The sequence below is a fragment of the Centroberyx affinis genome, unplaced genomic scaffold (genome assembly GCF_046629955.1).
Source record: "Centroberyx affinis isolate AG114_WGS23_722 - 3 ecotype Tasmania unplaced genomic scaffold, CSIRO-AGI_Caff_v1 ptg002696l_1, whole genome shotgun sequence".
Lineage (NCBI taxonomy): Eukaryota > Metazoa > Chordata > Actinopteri > Beryciformes > Berycidae > Centroberyx > Centroberyx affinis.
The window spans coordinates 145291-165053 of NW_027280874.1; the positions used below are offsets into that span (position 1 = coordinate 145291).

Genomic DNA, 19763 nt, shown 5'->3' on the forward strand with positions numbered 1-19763 from the left:
CTCACAGACTGCTGATCACTGCTGCTACAGTGTTGCTGCTGCTCACCATACCAATGTTTCATCATTACATTAATAATAATAACCTTTATTTGTATAGCACCTCTCATACACAACATGCAGCTGAAAGTGCTTTACATCAATAAAAGGCAGATAAAAGACAGATAAAAAGATAAAATTCATATAAAAGAACAAGCAAAATGCATTGCATTAAAAAAATCTAATCAAGTAAAATAGAAAGATAAAATAACACAACAAATATTCCCACTTTTAGATGCACATTGTGAGTGAATCCATATGTTTTTCTGTAATTTTCTTTTCCCCTGTCCTTCCTGATTCTACTTTTAATCTGATATTTACGTCAGATCTCACTGCCCAAGGCAGACGAGAATCGTAGATTCTCCTCTTGGTCAAAAACCTCACCATTCACAGATGGATGAGAATCATACAGGGTAAAGCTCTGCCCCCCCCCCCCCCACATATAGTGTTCACTCATGTGCAAGTAAGCATTACCCAGACAAGACCAATGAAAATATGTACTTGCCCGTGTCAGCTCTGTTGGGATCCTGAACAGAAACCGTTAAAATGAAGGCTATTTAAAAGCTAAGCTGAAAGGATAAGTTTTCAGCAGTCATTTGAAAATGCTTACAGAGCCTGCCTCTCTAATATTCTTTGGCAGGGTGTTCCACAGTTTAGGAGCAGAGTTAAAAAAGGCTGCATCCCCAATCTTCTTTTGAGTGGGGTTTTGTACTTCTAACAAACCAGCAGTAGAAGACCTGAGGGTCTTGATGGAATGTAGAACAGCCGGGATTCTGTAATGTAGGCCGGTCCTAAGCCATTAAGAGCTTTGTATACAAGTAAAAGTCTAGCTGCAGAGTTCTGGATAAGCTGAAGCCTCTCAATAGACTTTTTAGGGAGGCCGGTAAAAAGGGCGTTGCAGTAGTCCAGTCTACTTGTAACAAACGCGTGAGTTAGCTTTTCAGCATCTTTCTGGTTAGGAAGGGCCGCACCTTGGCGATATTTCTAAGATGAAAGAATACTGTTCTGGTCACCTTGTTTATATGGGAATTAAAACTTAGATCAGAATCTAAGATAACACCCAGGCTTGTTACTTATCGAGGGATACAGGTTCCCAAGTCTTGTGGAGAGTTCTTCTCTTTTGGCTTTGGGGCCAACCAAAAGTATTTCTGTCTTATAAGTGTTGTTCCATTCATCTCACGTCAGGGCTATTCAACCATGTGCCATGGAGGGCCGAGTGTATGCAGGTTTTCATTCCAACCAAAGACTCACTGCTTTGCACACATTCAACCAGAGACGAGGTCTGCAGTCTGTGGTTGGAATGAAAACCTGCATACATTCGGCCCCTGTGGGACATACGTTTTATTACCTCTGCATTTTTGCCTTACCTCCTGGCTCTTGTGCCCCATGCAAACTGCTAATATTCTATCATGAGGCTTGCTATTTTGCTCGCAAAACATCGCCATCGGACCTCTCCTGGCAATAAAGTCCACTCATACCGCCTCAGGAAGTTTGTCAAAGAAAGACTGTTTGCGCTGCTCTTCCCGCTTCTGCACTGCTGCACCTCCCGAGCGAGAGTTCAAACTCGGATAACTTTCATGATGTCCAGACCTCAATCGGTCATGTATGACTGCATTCAAGCTCTGGAAACGCCCTGGAAGCATTCCGCTGCTTCTGCCGCATCTCCGCTGTCAGACACCAGGGCCTTGCTTCCCTAGGGATTTTGCTGCATAGTGATGACTTCACATCACTGCCAAGAACGCCGGATGTCCGCGCTGCTGCAAATAATAAAACTGATCTGTTTTCAATTAATTGCATTTATTCTAATATTAATCTAATAAGGTTGGCTGAGGTTAATTTTCAATTCAAATTATTCCTGTAATTTGTGTGTGTATTTGGCATATGTTTGAAATGTTGACATGTTGCTGGCTGCCGCCTCAGTGAAAAGCATGCCTTCGGGCTAAGTACATTAAGTGATGTAGAATATTTCCCTTAATTCAAGATTGCCATATGTTCATTTGAGAGCGGTCTGCAGCTGCTGAACTTACATGCCTCATGAGAAGGGCAGTGTAAGCATTTAAGTGGGAGGCTCACATAGGTTCCACTGTTTCTTATAGAGCACGGTTGCATTACTTTCCATGCAGAGGAAACGTTTTGGTGGCTTAGGTCTGCTGCTTTGGGGGGATATATACTCCCTGACTGAAAGTCTAATGCATGTGCAGCAGCAAGCTATAAGCAGATCTATTCCGCCAATACTTATCGCATGTCATAACTATTTATAAATATTCAAGATCAAAGTAATCCAGCGCACACCAGGATTGTTCAAATCGACTTTTTTAGTTTAATTCATATAAAATATTGGGGCGAACAACGCGTTTCGCATTGTGGCTTCTTCAGGTTCGCTTTTCACTTGATTGGCATCAGGTGTGGGTTTACAAAGACTTTCTGTGCCAACAGGTGGTAATAATTACAGATCATGTGACAACAGAAGTCATCACTATATCACAACATCAGTTTTACATTACTTACAGAATTTGATGAGAAACACACAAGATAACGATAACAAATACAACAATAACAAATATCATCATGGTCGAACTGTCTATCTATAGTACTATAGATCTCCTCTGGCACTGACCCCTTCCTCTATAAAAAAGAGATGAGGTACCATAGATCTCCCCCGATATTGACCCCTTCCCCTACCTAATATAAGGCATTAGATGACTATGTAGAGTTGTGCTGTATTGATATTGCTGCCAATTTGTGGCCTCATTTGTGGAAACGGTACTTGTAGTGTGTTAAGTAGAAATAGTTTGACCACAATGTTTTGATGTTTTGATATTTTGATATTTTGACAGTTCGACCATGATGATATTTGTTATTGTTGTATTTGTTATCGTTATCTTGTGTGTTTCTCATCAAATACTGTAAGTAATGTAAAACTGATGTTGTGATATAGTGATGACTTCTGTTGTCACATGATTTGGAATTCATGTTGTCACATGATCTGTAATTATTACCACCTGTTGGCACAGAAAGTCTTTGTAAACCCACACCTGATGCCAATCAAGTGAAAAGCGAACCTGAAGGGTTAGGGTTAGGGTTAGGGTGCTGGGGACCAGCACAATTATTTCATTTACAAGAAGTTAACACAATTAGAGAATTAGAGCAATGATTCTTTTTCATATCAAGGACCCCTAATTTAGTCCACATTTGGGCCACGGACCCACATTTGATAAGATTTCTGAGAATATCTGAGAATATTTTTATTGTTAGATAAGATTTTGTCCAGAATTCCATGACTATCTGTATTGTAGGTAACAGTGAAACTATGCTCAAAATAGTAATTCTTCTACATTCTCTACTTCTTGTAAATGAAATAATGATGAAGTTTAAAAATTCATCAGTTTGCTGGGGACCCCATGGAACCCCATCAAGGACCCCTGCTGGTCCCTGGACCTCACGTTGAGAACCACTGAATTAGAGAATGTAGAAGAATGACCATTTTGATCATAGTTTGAATGTCTGTACCTACAACACAGATAGTCATGGAATTTTGGACAAAATCATATCTAACAAAAAAAACTACTCTCAGATTTGAGTTTGAGAGACAAAATCTTATCAAATGGGAGTCTGTGGCCAAAATGTGTACTAAATTAGGGGTCCTTGGTCAATGGTGTCTAGTAGGACAATGGCCACACGGCGACTAGTGCCTGGCCCACACATAGAAGGTTCCACATAATGTTACAATGACCTTGCTTGATCCTAAGATACATAGCTTGCATTGAGATATTGGTGCAGGCCACATGGTGGGTGCTCCACCGGAAATAGAATAGTTGGAATCCGGCTCTGTATCTGATAGCTTTGGGGGGGAAGTTCCCTGTCATCAGGTGTATGCTCGCAGGGAGTGACAAGATCAGAGCCTAGACTCCACACTGAACACAGTATCTATATTTGCATTCATTCTCAATATTCTGTTAACTGAGTTGGCTGAATGAACTGATACGCAGGTCAGAAATGTAATGTGGAGCCAGACCAGAGCTTTGTAGCAGGAGCAAAATCTTGAAATCAAACCTTGTGCTCAGTGAAGTCAGTGGAGAGATCTAAGAAATTAAACATCGAGTTAGTTCAGGACATGCAAGTCATGTCTGCCGCATCACCTGATTGTCAGCTGATCCAAACACTTCAAACAAGGCGGTCCATTTATGCTGTCCGCTCCATGCTGCTATTGACAGTTTGCGCTGCTTACTCCCTGCACCGCCCCAGCCTCCTCCTGTCCGGTTCCGTCTTAATCAATATACGTGTGATGGTATGCTTCTCTAGGCTTGTCTCGTGGAATTATGTATATTCCATATCTCAATGATATGTGTCTGCTGGGTTCTGTTGTGTGTATTGCATTCCCTGCTGAAACATACTGCTTGGATTCATACGGGGAGCACCCTAGAGAGCAGAACCTGTACAGACAAATACAACTGTAGAACCATTCGTACGATAATGGATTCAACTTCCTGACGAGAGTGTTCCTGACTGAACAGGTGTTATGTGCTCTGTCTTTGTAGTCAAGACGTGAGCTGCAGCAACCTGGGTAAGCTGTAGTTGCCTTACAGTCCTCTTTGGAAGCCCAGAAAAGAGGGCATAACATTACTGAATTGACCTACATCCACACCACAACAATGTCTTTCAGATGTCTCTGTTTTTTCTAGCTTGGTTATTATACAGTCACTGTCCAATTTATTAGTTACACATTTCTAGTACCGGTTGGTCATCTGGTGCTATAGCCCATTGACCTTATTCACACGGCGGCCATTTTGAACACTCAGGGTGGGAAATTGTACCTGGAAGATCGGCATAAATCTAGCGTTACTTCAACACATAAGTGAGGACTGGAAGTTAGCTAGTTAGCTGACTAGTTAGTTAGCTACTAGCTAGCTAGCTGCCTAGACTAGAATCTGGTAGGTAGAGATAATGGGCCAAATTTGTTACCTCCGCAAAGGAGGTTATGTTTTCGGTGCCGTTGGTTTGTTTGTTTGTTTGTTTGTCAGCAGGATTACAGAAAAACTACTGGGCCGATTTTCATGAAACTTCGTTGAAGGGTGTAGCATGGGCCAAGGAAGAACCCATTAAATTTTGAAGCGGATCGGATCCGACTCACGAAATTTGCATATCATAGCAGACTGGACTATTGGCCTTGGTGGAGGTCTGCGCTCTCAGAGTGCCCTTCTAGTTTCTGATATGTTTTTCAGTGTGAATCTGTGAAATACTAAGTGTAGAGCAGCTGGACCTGCTCTTCCAGGGACAGTTTCCCCACCCTGAGTGTTCAAAATGGCCACGTTATCGTGAAACCAAGGGATTTGACAAAGAGTCAACATAGGACGAGTTAGGGCTGGGCGATAATTCAATTTTATCGTTTACCGTCTTTCAGTGGAATCATATGGTGATGATATGAAGATATTTTAATATCATGACACACATTTCTGCTGTCTAACTTGATGATGAAAAGCACATTTCACGTAAAAACTCTCATAAAATGAGGTATGATAGGAATATTATTTGAATATTTCTGTTTTGTTTGACATCACACCTAACATTACCATTTGGTTCAATGAGATGAGCATTAATTTGATTAACGCGATTTTGCATACATGAACCATATCGTGATATATATTGATATCGAGAAAAATCCTTATGATTATCGTGATATTGATTTCAACCATATCGCCCAGCCCTAGGACGAGTTGGGAATGAGAACGGGTTGGGTGTTTTTGCTCACTAGTTATGTTTATCGCACCATTCTCTGTAAACTCCCAAGAGACTCCCAAGAGGGCATCTGTTTCTGAGGTGCTGGAACCACCACATCTGGCACCAACAATCAGAGTCAGAGTCGCTTAGATCACGTGTCTTGCACATTGTAATGTTTGGTCAAACTAAACCACTTCACCATGTCTGCATGCTTTATATACTGAGTTGCTGCCACATGATTCACTGTTTGGCGGAGCAGGCTATTTGTTCTGTCTATCGTCCTGTGGACCTCTATGATGGAGCCAGATGTGGTTGCTGGAAGATTTGTGACGCAACTGCGTAGACAGATAGTGGTTTCTACTAAACAGCTGGAGCTTACAGATGTTAAGCACTCTTTCTCGGAGCTGGGAGGTTTCTAACCTGAGTTGTATTGAGCACAGGAAACGGTGAGCAGGAAACACCAATGAGCTGGAGTTCTGGCCAGTGACAGTCTCACAGTGTACACTGGGTTCATGGAGGGCTGCAGGGAATTGGTGATAAGCACTGCTTGACTGTGTTGAATACTCAGGAATGCTCAGTCATCAACATTATCTCTTCACCCTCGTGTCAGTTGAAATACTGGTGAAGTTTACATGTCAATATAGTAACCAACCAAAACAACTGGAGTGAATATTGTAATTGCAGGAATTATTTAAACTAGGGGTGGACCAATTGATCAGGCAAAACGAGTATCCAGTACAGATACTCAAAACTCTAACTTCATCAACAGAAAATCCAAGCAGAAAGTCCTCACAGTACTGGACAAACTGTTTCAAGTTTTTTCCCCCTACTGTGCTCAATGGCAAGGGTGGAAGTAACTAATTACATTTACTCACGTTACTGGAATTAAGTAGTTTTTTTGTGTAATTGCACTTTTTTGAGTATTTTAGTCAGTAATTTTACATAAGTATATTTTTACTGAAGTATGTATTTAGCTACATTTTAAATCCCATCCATTGCAGAGTACACATTTTGTGGGCTCTCCATAAGCATCACAAACTTGATCATTGTAAATTGGTCAATTGTGGAGCCATTCACACTGAACGGGCAGTCAGCAAAGACATGAAGAGTAACCTGGCTTTACTTTGTTTTTGCACTTTATTTTGTAATTTCCATTTTTTCAAATTAAAGAATCTAGTTGTCCCCCACCAAAGGGGGGACTATGGATCGGTCTCCGTCCGTCCGTCCGTCCGTCCGTCCGTCCGTCCGTTCGTTCGTTTGTTAGTTAGTCACACTGTAACGTTGACTTTGTGCCACTAGGGGGCAGCATTGACAATGAATGGGGACTCAGTGGTAAAGCAGGTCATACAGTTAAAGTTATCATACAATGTGGGGGACAATGAATGGGGACTCAGTGGTAAAGCAATACAGTTAAAGTTATCATAGGTAACATAATAGTCTACACACACTACACACTTGGAGACATCAGACTGGGTTGATGTGTTGAAGTGAGAGTCAATGGAGAATTTTTGGGCAAACCTCTAACCACAAGACACTGTAGTTATTGTCCAGTTGTTGGACTGTTGTACTGTTATTGCATCATCACTGCACTACCACTGTGCCATCAGTGCTGACTACTTACATCATATTACCACTTACCTACTGTGCAATACCATATATCACTTATCATTTAGCATTTATATTATTCATAACACTCATGCTCCTGGTGTTGTATGTTATATTGTATATTGTATTATAAATTGTATTGTAGTGCACATTGTGTAATGTACGGATTGTATTTATTGCGTATTGTAGTTCTTATATTTTGTACTGTATTGAGTAAAAACAGGACAATTACAGTTACGACATTTCAAGATATAACTTGTAAGCCTAATTCTGAGGAGAGTAGGCAACAGAAATATATGGTCAATCTGTCCTTTCATTGTCCCATACCAAAATGCTTATACAATTTCACTCATATTTCAAGTTCACTCAGCAATCACTGACTGACCCAAGGGTGGAACTACATCAGTGGTGGGGGACAACATGTTATTTGCTTGTTTGAACTTTGTCCTCTCATCCTTTTAGAGTTTCATGGAAAAAACTGCATGTAACAACGTTCTCTTTTCTAAAACGTAACTCGGATGAGTGGTCAAGACACACATAGCATTAAGGCATCCACTCATACTCGGATGTACTGTACATACGCACACACATATAAAGTATCAAGTCCATCTTGAAACAGCTGCCAAAACATGACGAGGCATGACAAGGCATACACTCAGACACACACACACACACATACAGAACCAGGCGCATAAGCAGGCCATCAAATGCGAGTGCACACTGTCTGTCCTGTACACCCTTCCCAAACACACAAACACCAACACACTGAAATAATTACTATGCCCTTCCAGCCTCGTTACCACTGCTAACGAAGCCGTCTAGTAAAGGTCATCAAACAAGCGCTGGTGCATTCTCATTAAACTGACAGAAACGCTAACTCTTCCTGACTGTCCCTCTCCCCCCACCAGGCTGGCTCCATGAACTGGCTAAACGCTTGGGAACGCCGTACTTCCTGGCGCCGCTGACCTCCCTGCTGGGAGTCTCTGATTCGCCGCAGGGCACCATGACGGGCGGGCCGGCCAATTACAATCACTGGAACGCCTCTGGGTCGGAGTCACTGACTGGCCCGGGTCTGCTGGGTTCGGGCCACTGGAACGCCAGCAGGGCCGGGGCGAGGCAGCCGAACGGGTCGGGGACGGCGCTGGGTGGCGGCCCGTCGGTCAGGAGCTCCTATGTGACTTCGCTGTACTTCGCCCTGAGCAGCCTGACCAGCGTGGGCTTCGGTAACGTCTCGGCCAACACCGACTCCGAGAAGATCTTCTCCATCTGCACCATGCTCATTGGAGGTGAGCAACGCCGCGACATCTGCACTGGAAAAACTCACGCTTTCAAAAATGTGAGCCGGCAATACCACACATAAAAATAAATGAATCAACAATTTTCAAGGCATCCATGATGATAATAGGAAGAATAAGTGCAAAAATCCATTTGCACCAGAGTACATCCTACTGTAGATATTTAGTTTAGTTTAGTTTAGTTTATTGAGTTTATCAGAGACCATGTACAAAATACATTAATCTCAAACAAAGAGAGAAGATGCTTTGTACCAGATTTAGCTGCTAGCTAATTTCCATCTGTAGTCCCTGGGCAGGTGAACAGAAACAATAAAACACAGAGCAAAACCTATCATCTCCACTACAAATGGACCAACAACCTATTGACATCCACACACACACACACACAGACACACACACACACACACACACTGGTTACTTAAAATCCATTTTTAAACTTCACAGGAGAAAATATGGAAATCTTTGCAGGTTTTCAGATTGACAGATATAGGTTAGAGTTTAATTGAATCCTATCTGGTAACACTTTACAATAAGGGCCACTAAGTTAAGGGTTAGTTAATGCTTAATAAGCGTTAACTAACCCTTAATCAACAGTTAACTAATGTGTCTGGTAATCATTTACTAATGGTGTTCATGTTAACTAAAGTATTAATTTATACATTATTTAATAGTCATCTTTATAAACTATTAAATAATGTATAAATTAATACCTTAGTTAACATGAACACTATTAGTAAATTACACATTAGTTAACTGTTAATTTAGGGTTAGTTAATGCTTATTAAGCATCAACTAACGCTTATTAAGCATTAACCTAACCCCTAACCCCTTATTGTAAAGTGTTACCTTCCATCTATTGAATCCTGTCAATTCCTTCATTAGGGGAGATTTAAAAGAGATTCATGGTCCAGTGTCACCGTTTCTGAAGTACCTCTAAGAAAAAGTCATTCTATTCTATTCTATTCTATTCTGTTCTATTCTATTCTATTCTATTATATTCTATTATATTATATTCTATTGAGTTCCCATTGAAAAGCAAATAGTTGATGCCTCAGAAAGGCAAACAGGATCTAATGTCAGTCCTGTTTGTTGTTTGTTTTTCTGTTGTGTCATACGGACCTTGTGTCCTGTCTTGTGTTGTAACTGCATATTAATGGATGACTCACTGGGATATGACTCAATGACTAGCCACACATACACACACACACACACACACACACGCACACACACACACACACACACACACGTCACTGTAGGGATGGGTCCAAGTTGGAAGAATGGCAACTGGTGATGTGGTGTGAAGCTACAGGCAGAGGAAGCTTTGATTCCCTCTTCTAATCTGATTATAATCCAGAGAGAGAAACAGATAGTGGGATAAAAGAATGAAAGAAAGAAGAAAGGTAGAAAATAGGGTTAGATCAATATACTCTGTAGATATTGTCCTTTTGTTAAAAATGGGATCTGGTCCAGTCAGTGTGGTCCACCTCTGATATGATGGATATGATGCAGTTTGATTGATTACATATTTACTACACTGGTTGTCTATGAGAAGCTCTGAACTGATTCTACTGAGACATTTTGATCAGATTCCACGCAAATATGCATGAATATATTACTATTGCCATTGTCCTGGGATTCAATGGAGAGTTTTAGTGTCCCATGATGGTCTTCATGCTGTTTCAGAGGCTTTTCAACTGTGACAAGAATAGAATTTTGTGTACTGATATTTTTTTTGCCTCTATTCAGTATACTTAAATTTGTGTAAAATCTATAAAATATGTTCTGTATATTTACATTTTTTTTTTTTTTTTTTAAACATCTCATCTCAGCTTTAGGACTATTTCTGATGTATAGATGGTGTATAGATGAATTTGAATAAGCAGTTTGAATGCTGACATACCTCTCAACTCCCTCTCTCTCAAAATGTCTATCTCAAATAAGCTTTATTGCCATAAATGGAAAATAACCAATATTGCCAAAATATTTTTGGTACATCGCAAAGCAAAGAGATTGTTACATTTTCATTAGTAAATGGCTGCATGACACTACAAAATACTACTACTAAAAAATAAAAATGTACACATGAATCAGTGTAACATGAAAAAGGGTACATGTTTTGCTGCTGACAAAAAAAAAAAAAATGTGTCAGTCTAAGATGAACTAACATTTATCAAGTTGGTAGCATGCTGAGACCAACTTTGTGTCAACACACACACACACACACACACACACACACACACACTTTTCCTCCTCGCTGAGCACTGCTGAGAGTTTCATGGTGTTAGGGAGGACAGAAATGTCTGGAATACTACTTTATATATTCTGTATATATTCTGTATATATTTTATTTCCACAAATTTTGGACTCTCATCATCTCTCAACATCTCTGACAGGAAGATATTTAGGATTTCATCTGAAATCTCATTTAGTTTGCAGTGTAAACCAAGATGTTCATGTCTTTCTTGCCATGATTTTTTTATGAGGACTTTAGTTGCCAAGTTTCTTCTAGGGTCCAGTCACACCTACAGTTGGTTTTCTGTGGTCATAGTGGAAAAGTTAACTTACATTACAATTCTGTATTTGGTTTGTTTCACACTAGAGCTTGTAAGCAAAAGTCACATGGGCTCACAGGTAGCTTGTTTATTGGACAGCGTTTTGTTTACCTGTCATCTTGGCAGGTAAGAGATTTTGGTGGCAGGGGGGATCAAAACAAATCTCATTCCAGTCCCTGTAACTTTAAGATAAGATAAGATAAGAAAAACTTTATTGTCCATTAAATTTACATAAAATGGAAATTTGTCTTCGGCAATCTGGCAACACAATAAAAACAGACTGTACACAGTATAAAACAGACAGGACACAGTATAAAACAGACAGTACACAGTATAAAACAGACAGTACACAGTATAGAACAGACAGTGAAGAGCAATTAAAATACATAAAACACATTTTCAGCAACAGCAGTGCTCATGGGCTATGGGGGGGGGGGGGTCATTTTATTATGCTAATATTATTATTATTATTATTATTATTATTTAGCTAAGCATGATGGACTTGTCTGTGCTCTTTGCTGTAACTGACCCTCTCTGGTGTTCATACCAGTTAAGAACACATGAAGAAACAAACTCAATATGAGCATCAGGTTTACCCTCACTTCATTTTGTTATGCTAGACCTCCCAAGCATGCGGGACTTCTGGCTATCAGATTTCAACATCTGTCTCCTTATACCCATGACTCCTTGTATTTTGGCGTTGTTTCCTGTAGTCGGTTCGGAGTATGTTCTCACTCCTAATGAACCACCTTAGTTTTCTTGAAACTAAACTTGCTTTTTCAGGCATCTCGATGCGGTTATTTGGTGCCGCCTGAGTTTGAATGGCATTGTTCCCACCTGGCCACATGTACTAAACTGTACTAAATGAGCAAATGCTCCAGAGTTCAAATAAACTGTCCAAACATGCTTGGACAATTACTGAGACAAGCTATTCTGGTGTGTCCCTCTCTTTGTCTGTCATAGTAGGTAACACAGTTGACATTGTTAGTACCTACAAATACCTGGGCACAATCATCGATGACAAATTGCAATGGGAGGACAACACAAACGCCATCCACTCCAGAGCACAACAAAGACTGTTTTTATTGAGGAAGTTAAACTCTTTTAATGTGGACAATACAGTTATGACTCTGTTTTATAGATCTTTTATTGAATCAATTTTAACTTTTGTCCTGATCTGCTGGTTTGGGAATCTTAAAGTGAGGAGTAAGACAAAGCTACAGAGAGTGGTGAACAGCTGCTCTAACATTACAGGGGTGTCCCAGCTCAGTCTCTCCGCTCTGTACAACAGACACCTGGTCAGAAAGGCCACCTCCATCCTGGACGACCCATCCCACCCCTTGCGCCAGGAGTTCCACCTTCTGCCCTCTAGGCGGAGGTACAGGGTCCCGAGGCTCAGGAGCTCCAGAGCTCAGGGCTCCTTCATTCCTAAGGCAATTGCTGCCATCAACCATAAACTATAGCCCACCTGTTATTGTTGCATATCCGACTACTTGCACTTTTTTTATACTCATTTTGCTAACTTGATGTTTGTTATTACTCGCTGTTTATTGAGTTTTTGTTGTTGTCGTATGTACAGTATGTTTCTCCCATGTTTTTTATGCTGCACCAGAATTGCCCTCCGGGCACAATAAAGATTTATTGAATTGAATTGAATTGAATTGTCTCTCTCCTTCACAGCATTAATGCACGCCGTGGTGTTTGGTAATGTCACGGCCATCATCCAGAGGATGTACTCGCGCCGGTCCCTCTATCACACCCGCACCAAGGACCTGAAAGACTTTATCCGGGTGCATCGGCTGCCCAAGGCCCTGGAGCAACGCATGATGGAGTGTTTCCAGACGACCTGGTCTGTCAACAACGGCATCGACGTCAGTGAGGTAAGAGGGACTCAGGAATGATGGGGAGTGGTGGACTAGAGGTTAGAGAAGCTGGCTTGAGATTGGAAGGTTGCCGGTTCGAATATCCGGATCAGATGGGAAAACATGGGTGGGGAATGTGAATGAGTAGCACTCTCCCATTTGTGAATTCTCTGGCTTTAAGTGTGCCACTGCCATTTTTTTTCTGAAATGAAAACATGAAACAGATGTGTTAGGAATCCGCGGTTCCATGTCCTCATTTCTGATTGGACATGACAATATTGCCCAATCATTCATGACTTTTCCAGATTAGACTGACCTTGTCGATTACAATGGGAGCAATCGTATTGGCTTCTAAAATGAAAAGTGCATACCCAGCCATCTTGCCCACTTTTGACTAAAGCAAGGGCTCAAAGTCATTGAGAGGATTTGGGTGTTAACCATGGTTATACACACACACACACACACACACACACACACACACATGTTCGCATGTACTATACATACACACTATTCTATTCCTCAAGGGCAACCATCTGGCTTCATGGCCATGCAAGTCACACTTCTATGGTGTCTCTGCTCAGTACAAGATTTTAGCTAAAATTTTGTTGCAATGGTGCATTGGTCAATGTTCATCCACCATGGCTTCAAATCTAGCTTTAGCCTGCTAACACGATATATGATGGAGAGAATTTTAAACTTTAAAGGACCGTACTGTTTTTGCATGTTTTAGCCCATTTGCTACACAGCACACATACTTTACATTACTACCAGTCATTTTCCAAAGCATACCATATTTGTTTAGATGTTTGAATGCGTTTTTCCTCCCAGGCAGCCATTCGTTTCCATTCATTCCATTATTTCATTCAACTCACAGAGACTTGCTTTTGGATAGCACTACATAGTGGTACATCACAGTGAACATCCTGCCCAGGTTTATTTTTGTCAAAGTTGCTTTATTTTTGCGTGGTAATTTAGCTGAACGCGCACATGGATTTGTAAAGTCTGCAGGTCTTCTTAGGTCTGATATCTGGGACTTCCAAGTCGGGTGCCAAACAGCATTGCATTCACATGCTATTCTGTCGGAAAATCAAACCCGGAAGACAAAAGAATGATGTGGATTTGGCTGCTTCTTGCTTAAAAAAAAGTTACCACGTGGGAGATTTGTTTTTCTGAAATATCCGTTAGCATGCGACTGCACAATTCCTCTCTGAGACACAACAGAATGTACTTTTGTAATGTAATTTTTTGGTATTTTGTGAGACAGGAAAGATCGGGAAAGAGAGGGGGATAGATTCAAACCTAGGACATTGCGTCTACATGGTACGCGCCTTAGACCACTGATCCACCAGGATGCCACTCATTCACTTTTACTCCCGTAGAAGATTGTAAGATTCAGCTACCTCATTTCCTGCATTCTGGTGACTTTTTTTGTATATAACAATACAGAGTGAAAACTGCATCTGCATTTTTTTTATTTCTTATAAAAAGTTTCATTTTAAAAATATAAATAAATTAATAAAATTCCATATAATTTCACTTTTTACATTTCGCAATTTAAATTGGACTATACATATCAGCCTGTGACTTGTATGTGTGTTGAGATAAATATTGGACTTTTGCACCCGCAGTGCAATCGTTTGGCTTCAGAACACGATTATGCTGTGTGGAGTCATTTTATGGTAATTTCTTGCCGTTTTTGGAACTCCAAAGAAACAGTCTCCATTCACTCCAGCTGTTTTGGAGAAGGCTGCTACGGAGCAGCGCTAGCAAACTCGCTGTGTTATACTGACATACAAACTACTGCAGTGTATCAACTGACCTGAGGGTGAGTAGATATTGGCAAAATTTTCATTTTTGGGTGAACTATTCCGTTTCCTTGGCTAAACATAACCGTTAGCAGTGAAAATGGTGTGTCCAATAATTCGTAACCAGAAGACGTAGTCTGTGCTTCAGAGTTCATGCTCATTTCACAAAATTTTATGAGATCACGCTGTCAGTGTCATTGGCTCCAGACTAGTGGCTGTGCGGGTGGATGAATGGACGGATGAATAAATGAACAAATGGACGGAAACTGATCCATAGTCGGGATCCATAGGCCTCCATTCTTTTGTTTGTTTCATTATGGAGGAAAAAAATGCTTCCTTTCATTCTCATTCTTTCCATAGCTGCTGAAGGACTTCCCGGACGAGCTGAGGGCCGACATCGCCATGCACCTGAACAAGGAGCTGCTGCAGCTGTCACTCTTTGAGTCGGCCAGCAGGGGGTGCCTGCGCTCCCTCTCCCTCATCATCAAGACCTCCTTCTGCGCTCCCGGGGAGTTCCTCATCCGCCAGGGCGACGCCCTCCAGGCTATCTACTTCGTATGCTCTGGCTCCATGGAAGTACTGAAGGATAACACCGTGCTCGCCATACTGGGTAAGGAATGAAGACTGGGGTTTGACTATAAGGATATGGATATGGATTTTTGATCAGATTCCACACGTGTATGAATTTAAAGGGTTACCATGTATGTTTTTTTTAATTTATTGACATGAAAATGGTCAAATTTAAAGATTTTGAACATCGGCACCAAATATCGGCTATTGGCAGCTTGTCGGTATCACCCTCCAAAAACCCAAATTACTCATCTTTTTATTTGTGACATTCGGTCAGACTGATTGAACACGGAAAAAATATTTTTTGTACCAATTTTATCTTGTATTCAGTATTACAATCTTAGTTTTCTAAAAATAAGTGAAAGAAATCTGCCAATGGGGAGAGATCATTTCACTTGATTCCAATGCAGTTTTATTTGTTTCTCAAGACAAGGGACAGTAGTGTCTGTTAAAATAAGACGGTAACACTTTACAATAAAGGTCACTAAGTTAAGGGTTAGTTAATGCTTAATAAGCATTAACTAACTCTTAATTAACAGCTAACTAATGTGTCTGGTAATCATTCACTAATGGTGTTCATGTTAACTAAGGTATTAATGTATACATTATTTAATAGTCATCTTTATAAACTATTAAATAATGTATAAATTAATACCTTAGTTAACATCAAAGGTATAAAAGCATTTCTGTCTCACTTCACCTGCCTTTTGAACAGAGGGCGAACAGGTTCAGCTGTCCTGGAATGTAATAATACTTTATCACTGGCAGGCACTAAAAGTCCCAGTTGAGAAGCACGAAATTGTAAAGCATAACGCACAACTTGTCAGCATTTTCTCCTTTGAGCCTACTTCTGACATCCTCGACTTGGCTAAAGACATTGGACAGAGGCATTTCTTTTCAAGAGGAGACAGCAGGGTGAAGCACTCCTCGCTGTGTTCCCACCATTCAAGTGCGTTACCTTTTCTTCAGTCTATTACTGGTTCACTGAGGGACGGATCCAACTTCCAGGCTGGTGGCAGGTCCTGGTCTAGGTTGGGAATGGCATCCAAGGAGAGTCTGGTAGATTTGACAAACCGATGTATTGATGGAACCCCAGTCTAAATGTTGTTTCAGAGGCTTTTCTGCCCTGACAAGAAAACAATTCTGAGGGAAACTTGAATTCTTGTTGTCGCTTTTTTTTTTTTTTTGGCATGAAAATAGATACAACTAGGTTTAGACTAATACAGTTTTTCTCAACGTGGGGTCCGGGGACCACCTGGGGTCCTTGAGGGGGTTCCAGGGGGTCCCCAGCGAAATGATGAATTGTTAACCTTCAGCATCATTTAATTAACAAGGTTAACACAATTAGAGAATGTAGAAGAATGACTATTTTGATCATAGTTTCTCTGTTATCTCTCTACCTACAATACAGATAGTCATGGAATTCTTAACAAAATCATATCTAACAATAAAAATATTCTCAGATTTGGGTCAGAGAGACAAAATCTCATCAAATGGGGGTCTGTGGCTCTAATGTGGACTAAATTAGTGTCCTTGATATGAAAAAGGTTGAGAATCACTGGACTAATATATGGCACTGATATTGGCCTCCTATTAAAAATCAGATATCACCTCTGATATGATGGAGGTTCCTCCCTAACCATTTTCCCTGAAATTATTATTATTACTATTATTATATAATGTTCACATTTACAGATATTGAATATTAGCCCATCAGCTATCAGTAGCTCCAGTCCAAAAATATCAGTATTGTCCTTCAAAAACCTGCATCGGTAAAACCCTTACTGAAATTGGTAACACTTTACAATTAGGGTCACTAAGTTAAGGGTCAGTTAATGCTTAATAAGCATTAACTGACCCTTAATTAACAGTTAACTAATGTGTCTGGTAATAATTTACTAATGGTGTTCATGTTAACTAAGGTATTAATTTATACATTATTTAATAGTCTTAATCAATTAATCAATAATAATCTTTATAAACTATTTAATAATGTATAAATTAATACCTTAGTTAACATGAAAACCATTAGTAAATGACACATTAATTAATTAATTAATTAATTAGTTAATGCTTGATTAATTATTAAGCATTAACTAACCCTTAACTTAGTGACCCTTATTGTGAAGTGTTACCAATAAGACATAATAAGACATAATAAGAGTCTTTTCAAGAAAAAAATAAAAAATAAAAAATAAAAATAAATGCTGCCAAAATATGTGTCTTTGTTTATGTTGGTAGTTGTTCACCTTATGGTACATGTGTAAACAAACATCACAAGCATCTCAAGCATATGCATTAGATAATTAAAATGTAAAACATATGCAAAAAAAAGGCATGCCACACACACACACACACACACACACAGACTCCCATGATTCTGCATAGCATGGATGAAACAGAATTGAGAAGCACACACACTCACACACACAAAACACTGGAACCAGTTGTCCATGTAAAGCAGAAGGAGCAGATTGGCAACAGACAATGTTATTCATATTAATAATCAAACTGGTGTAAATAATGAAGTGCCTGCTTTATAATTGACTACAGAGGAAAGAAGGTGATCTAATTGGCCTGGACCTGGTGTGCATGCACATGCACATGGACATCTAAACACACACACACACACACACACACACACATTCTCTCTCTCCTCCTTTTCCTCACTTTTCTTTTTTTTCCTCCCTTGTCTTTTCTCTCTCCCAGAAACACAGCCACACACACACACACACACACGCTTCTCTCATAGACACATAAACCCACACTCTTTGTCTTTCTCTCTCTCACACACACAAATAGGCACACACACACACACACACACACATACACACACTTAAATCGTACACACACATTTTGTTTCTCTCATACACACACGCATTGTCTGAATCTTGCTCTCTCTCTCTCTCTCTCTCTCTCACACACACACAGAGACACACACACACACACACACACAAATTGTTTTGGCATTGCCACTTTGGATTTGTGGCTGCATTGAGGAGAAGGCAGCGAGGCAGAGAGAGCAGAGAGAGAAGAAGTAAAGAGAAAGAATGCTACAGACTTCCTACTGCAGTCTACAACACTGTCAATCCACACTCTATATCATCCATTCAGTCTACAGCAGTGGTTCTCATCGTGGGGTCCGGGGACCACCAGGGGTCCTTCAGTAGGTTCCAGGGGGTCCATAGCAAATTGAGGAAGTGTTAAATTTCACCATTAGGCTACTTAATTTACAATAAGTTACAATTAGAGAATGTAGAAGGAAGGACTGTTTTCGCCATAGTTTCAGTTATCTCTTTACCTACAATACAGATAGTGATGGAATTCTGGACAAAATCATATCTAACAATAAAAAATATTCTTAGATTTGGGTCTGAGAGACAAAATCTCATCAAATTGAGATCCGTGGCTCTAATGTGGGCTAAATTAGGGGTCCTTCTGGTCTACAGCAGTCTTCTAGTCAACATTATCATATTAGCAATCCATGGCGACAGACTAGGTCCTACACATAAAAATGGCCGCCGCTCCGGCCATCATGGAACATTGATTTGAATGGGAATAACCGTTCTATCCATTCAAGTTCTATAATTTATATCATCCAGTCAGTCTACAGCACTGTCTATATCATCCAGTCTATATGAACCCTTCTGTCTACAACACTGTCTGTAGGAATCACTAATACATCTGACTCCTTTTTTCCTACCTGTTGCTGTTGCTCTGCTGTGCTGACACTGCTAATAGCTAATAATCTTCAATAATCTTCAATAATCTGCTGAAAACATACTTTAGTTTGTTTTTTAATTAAATATTAGATTGAAAATATTACATTCAATTACTAAATTTTGACTTTTAAAAGGTGTGAAAAGTGGAGACAATTTGGCCCCTCCTCATTTCCAACAGCAGTTACAGTTACTAAGCCTAGCCCAGTGATTCTCAACCTTTTTCATGTCATGGACCCATAATTTAGTCCACATTAGAGCCACAGACCCCCATTTGATGAGATTTTGTCTCTCAGACCCAAATCTGAGAATATTTTTTATTGTTAGATATGATTTTGTCCAGAATCCCATGACTATCTGCATTGTAGGTAGAGAGGTCACAGTAAAACTATGACCAAAACAGTGATTCTTCTACATTCTCTAATTGTGTTAACTTCTTGTAAATGAAATAATGTTGAAGTTTAATAATTCATCGATTTACTGGGGACCCCCTGGAACCCCCTCAAGGACCCCTGGTGGTCCCCGGACCCCACGTTGAGAACCACTGGCCTAGCCTACCAAAATGAACTGAACGGATTCAGCTTTTTCTTCATGTGTTCTT

At 40.2% G+C, this 19763-nt stretch overlaps 1 protein-coding gene across 1 annotated transcript in view; it reads left to right on the forward strand.

Annotated features, from left to right (window-relative positions):
• The window catches only part of LOC139657511 (voltage-gated delayed rectifier potassium channel KCNH8-like), a 77142-nt gene that overhangs the window by 38307 nt on the left and 19072 nt on the right, over nucleotides 1-19763 (forward strand). The window contains exons 8-10 of the mRNA XM_071535388.1: nucleotides 8268-8645; nucleotides 12887-13086; nucleotides 15234-15483. Of these exons, the coding sequence (XP_071391489.1) occupies nucleotides 8268-8645; nucleotides 12887-13086; nucleotides 15234-15483 (828 nt within the window). The remainder of the gene's footprint in view (nucleotides 1-8267; nucleotides 8646-12886; nucleotides 13087-15233; nucleotides 15484-19763) is intronic.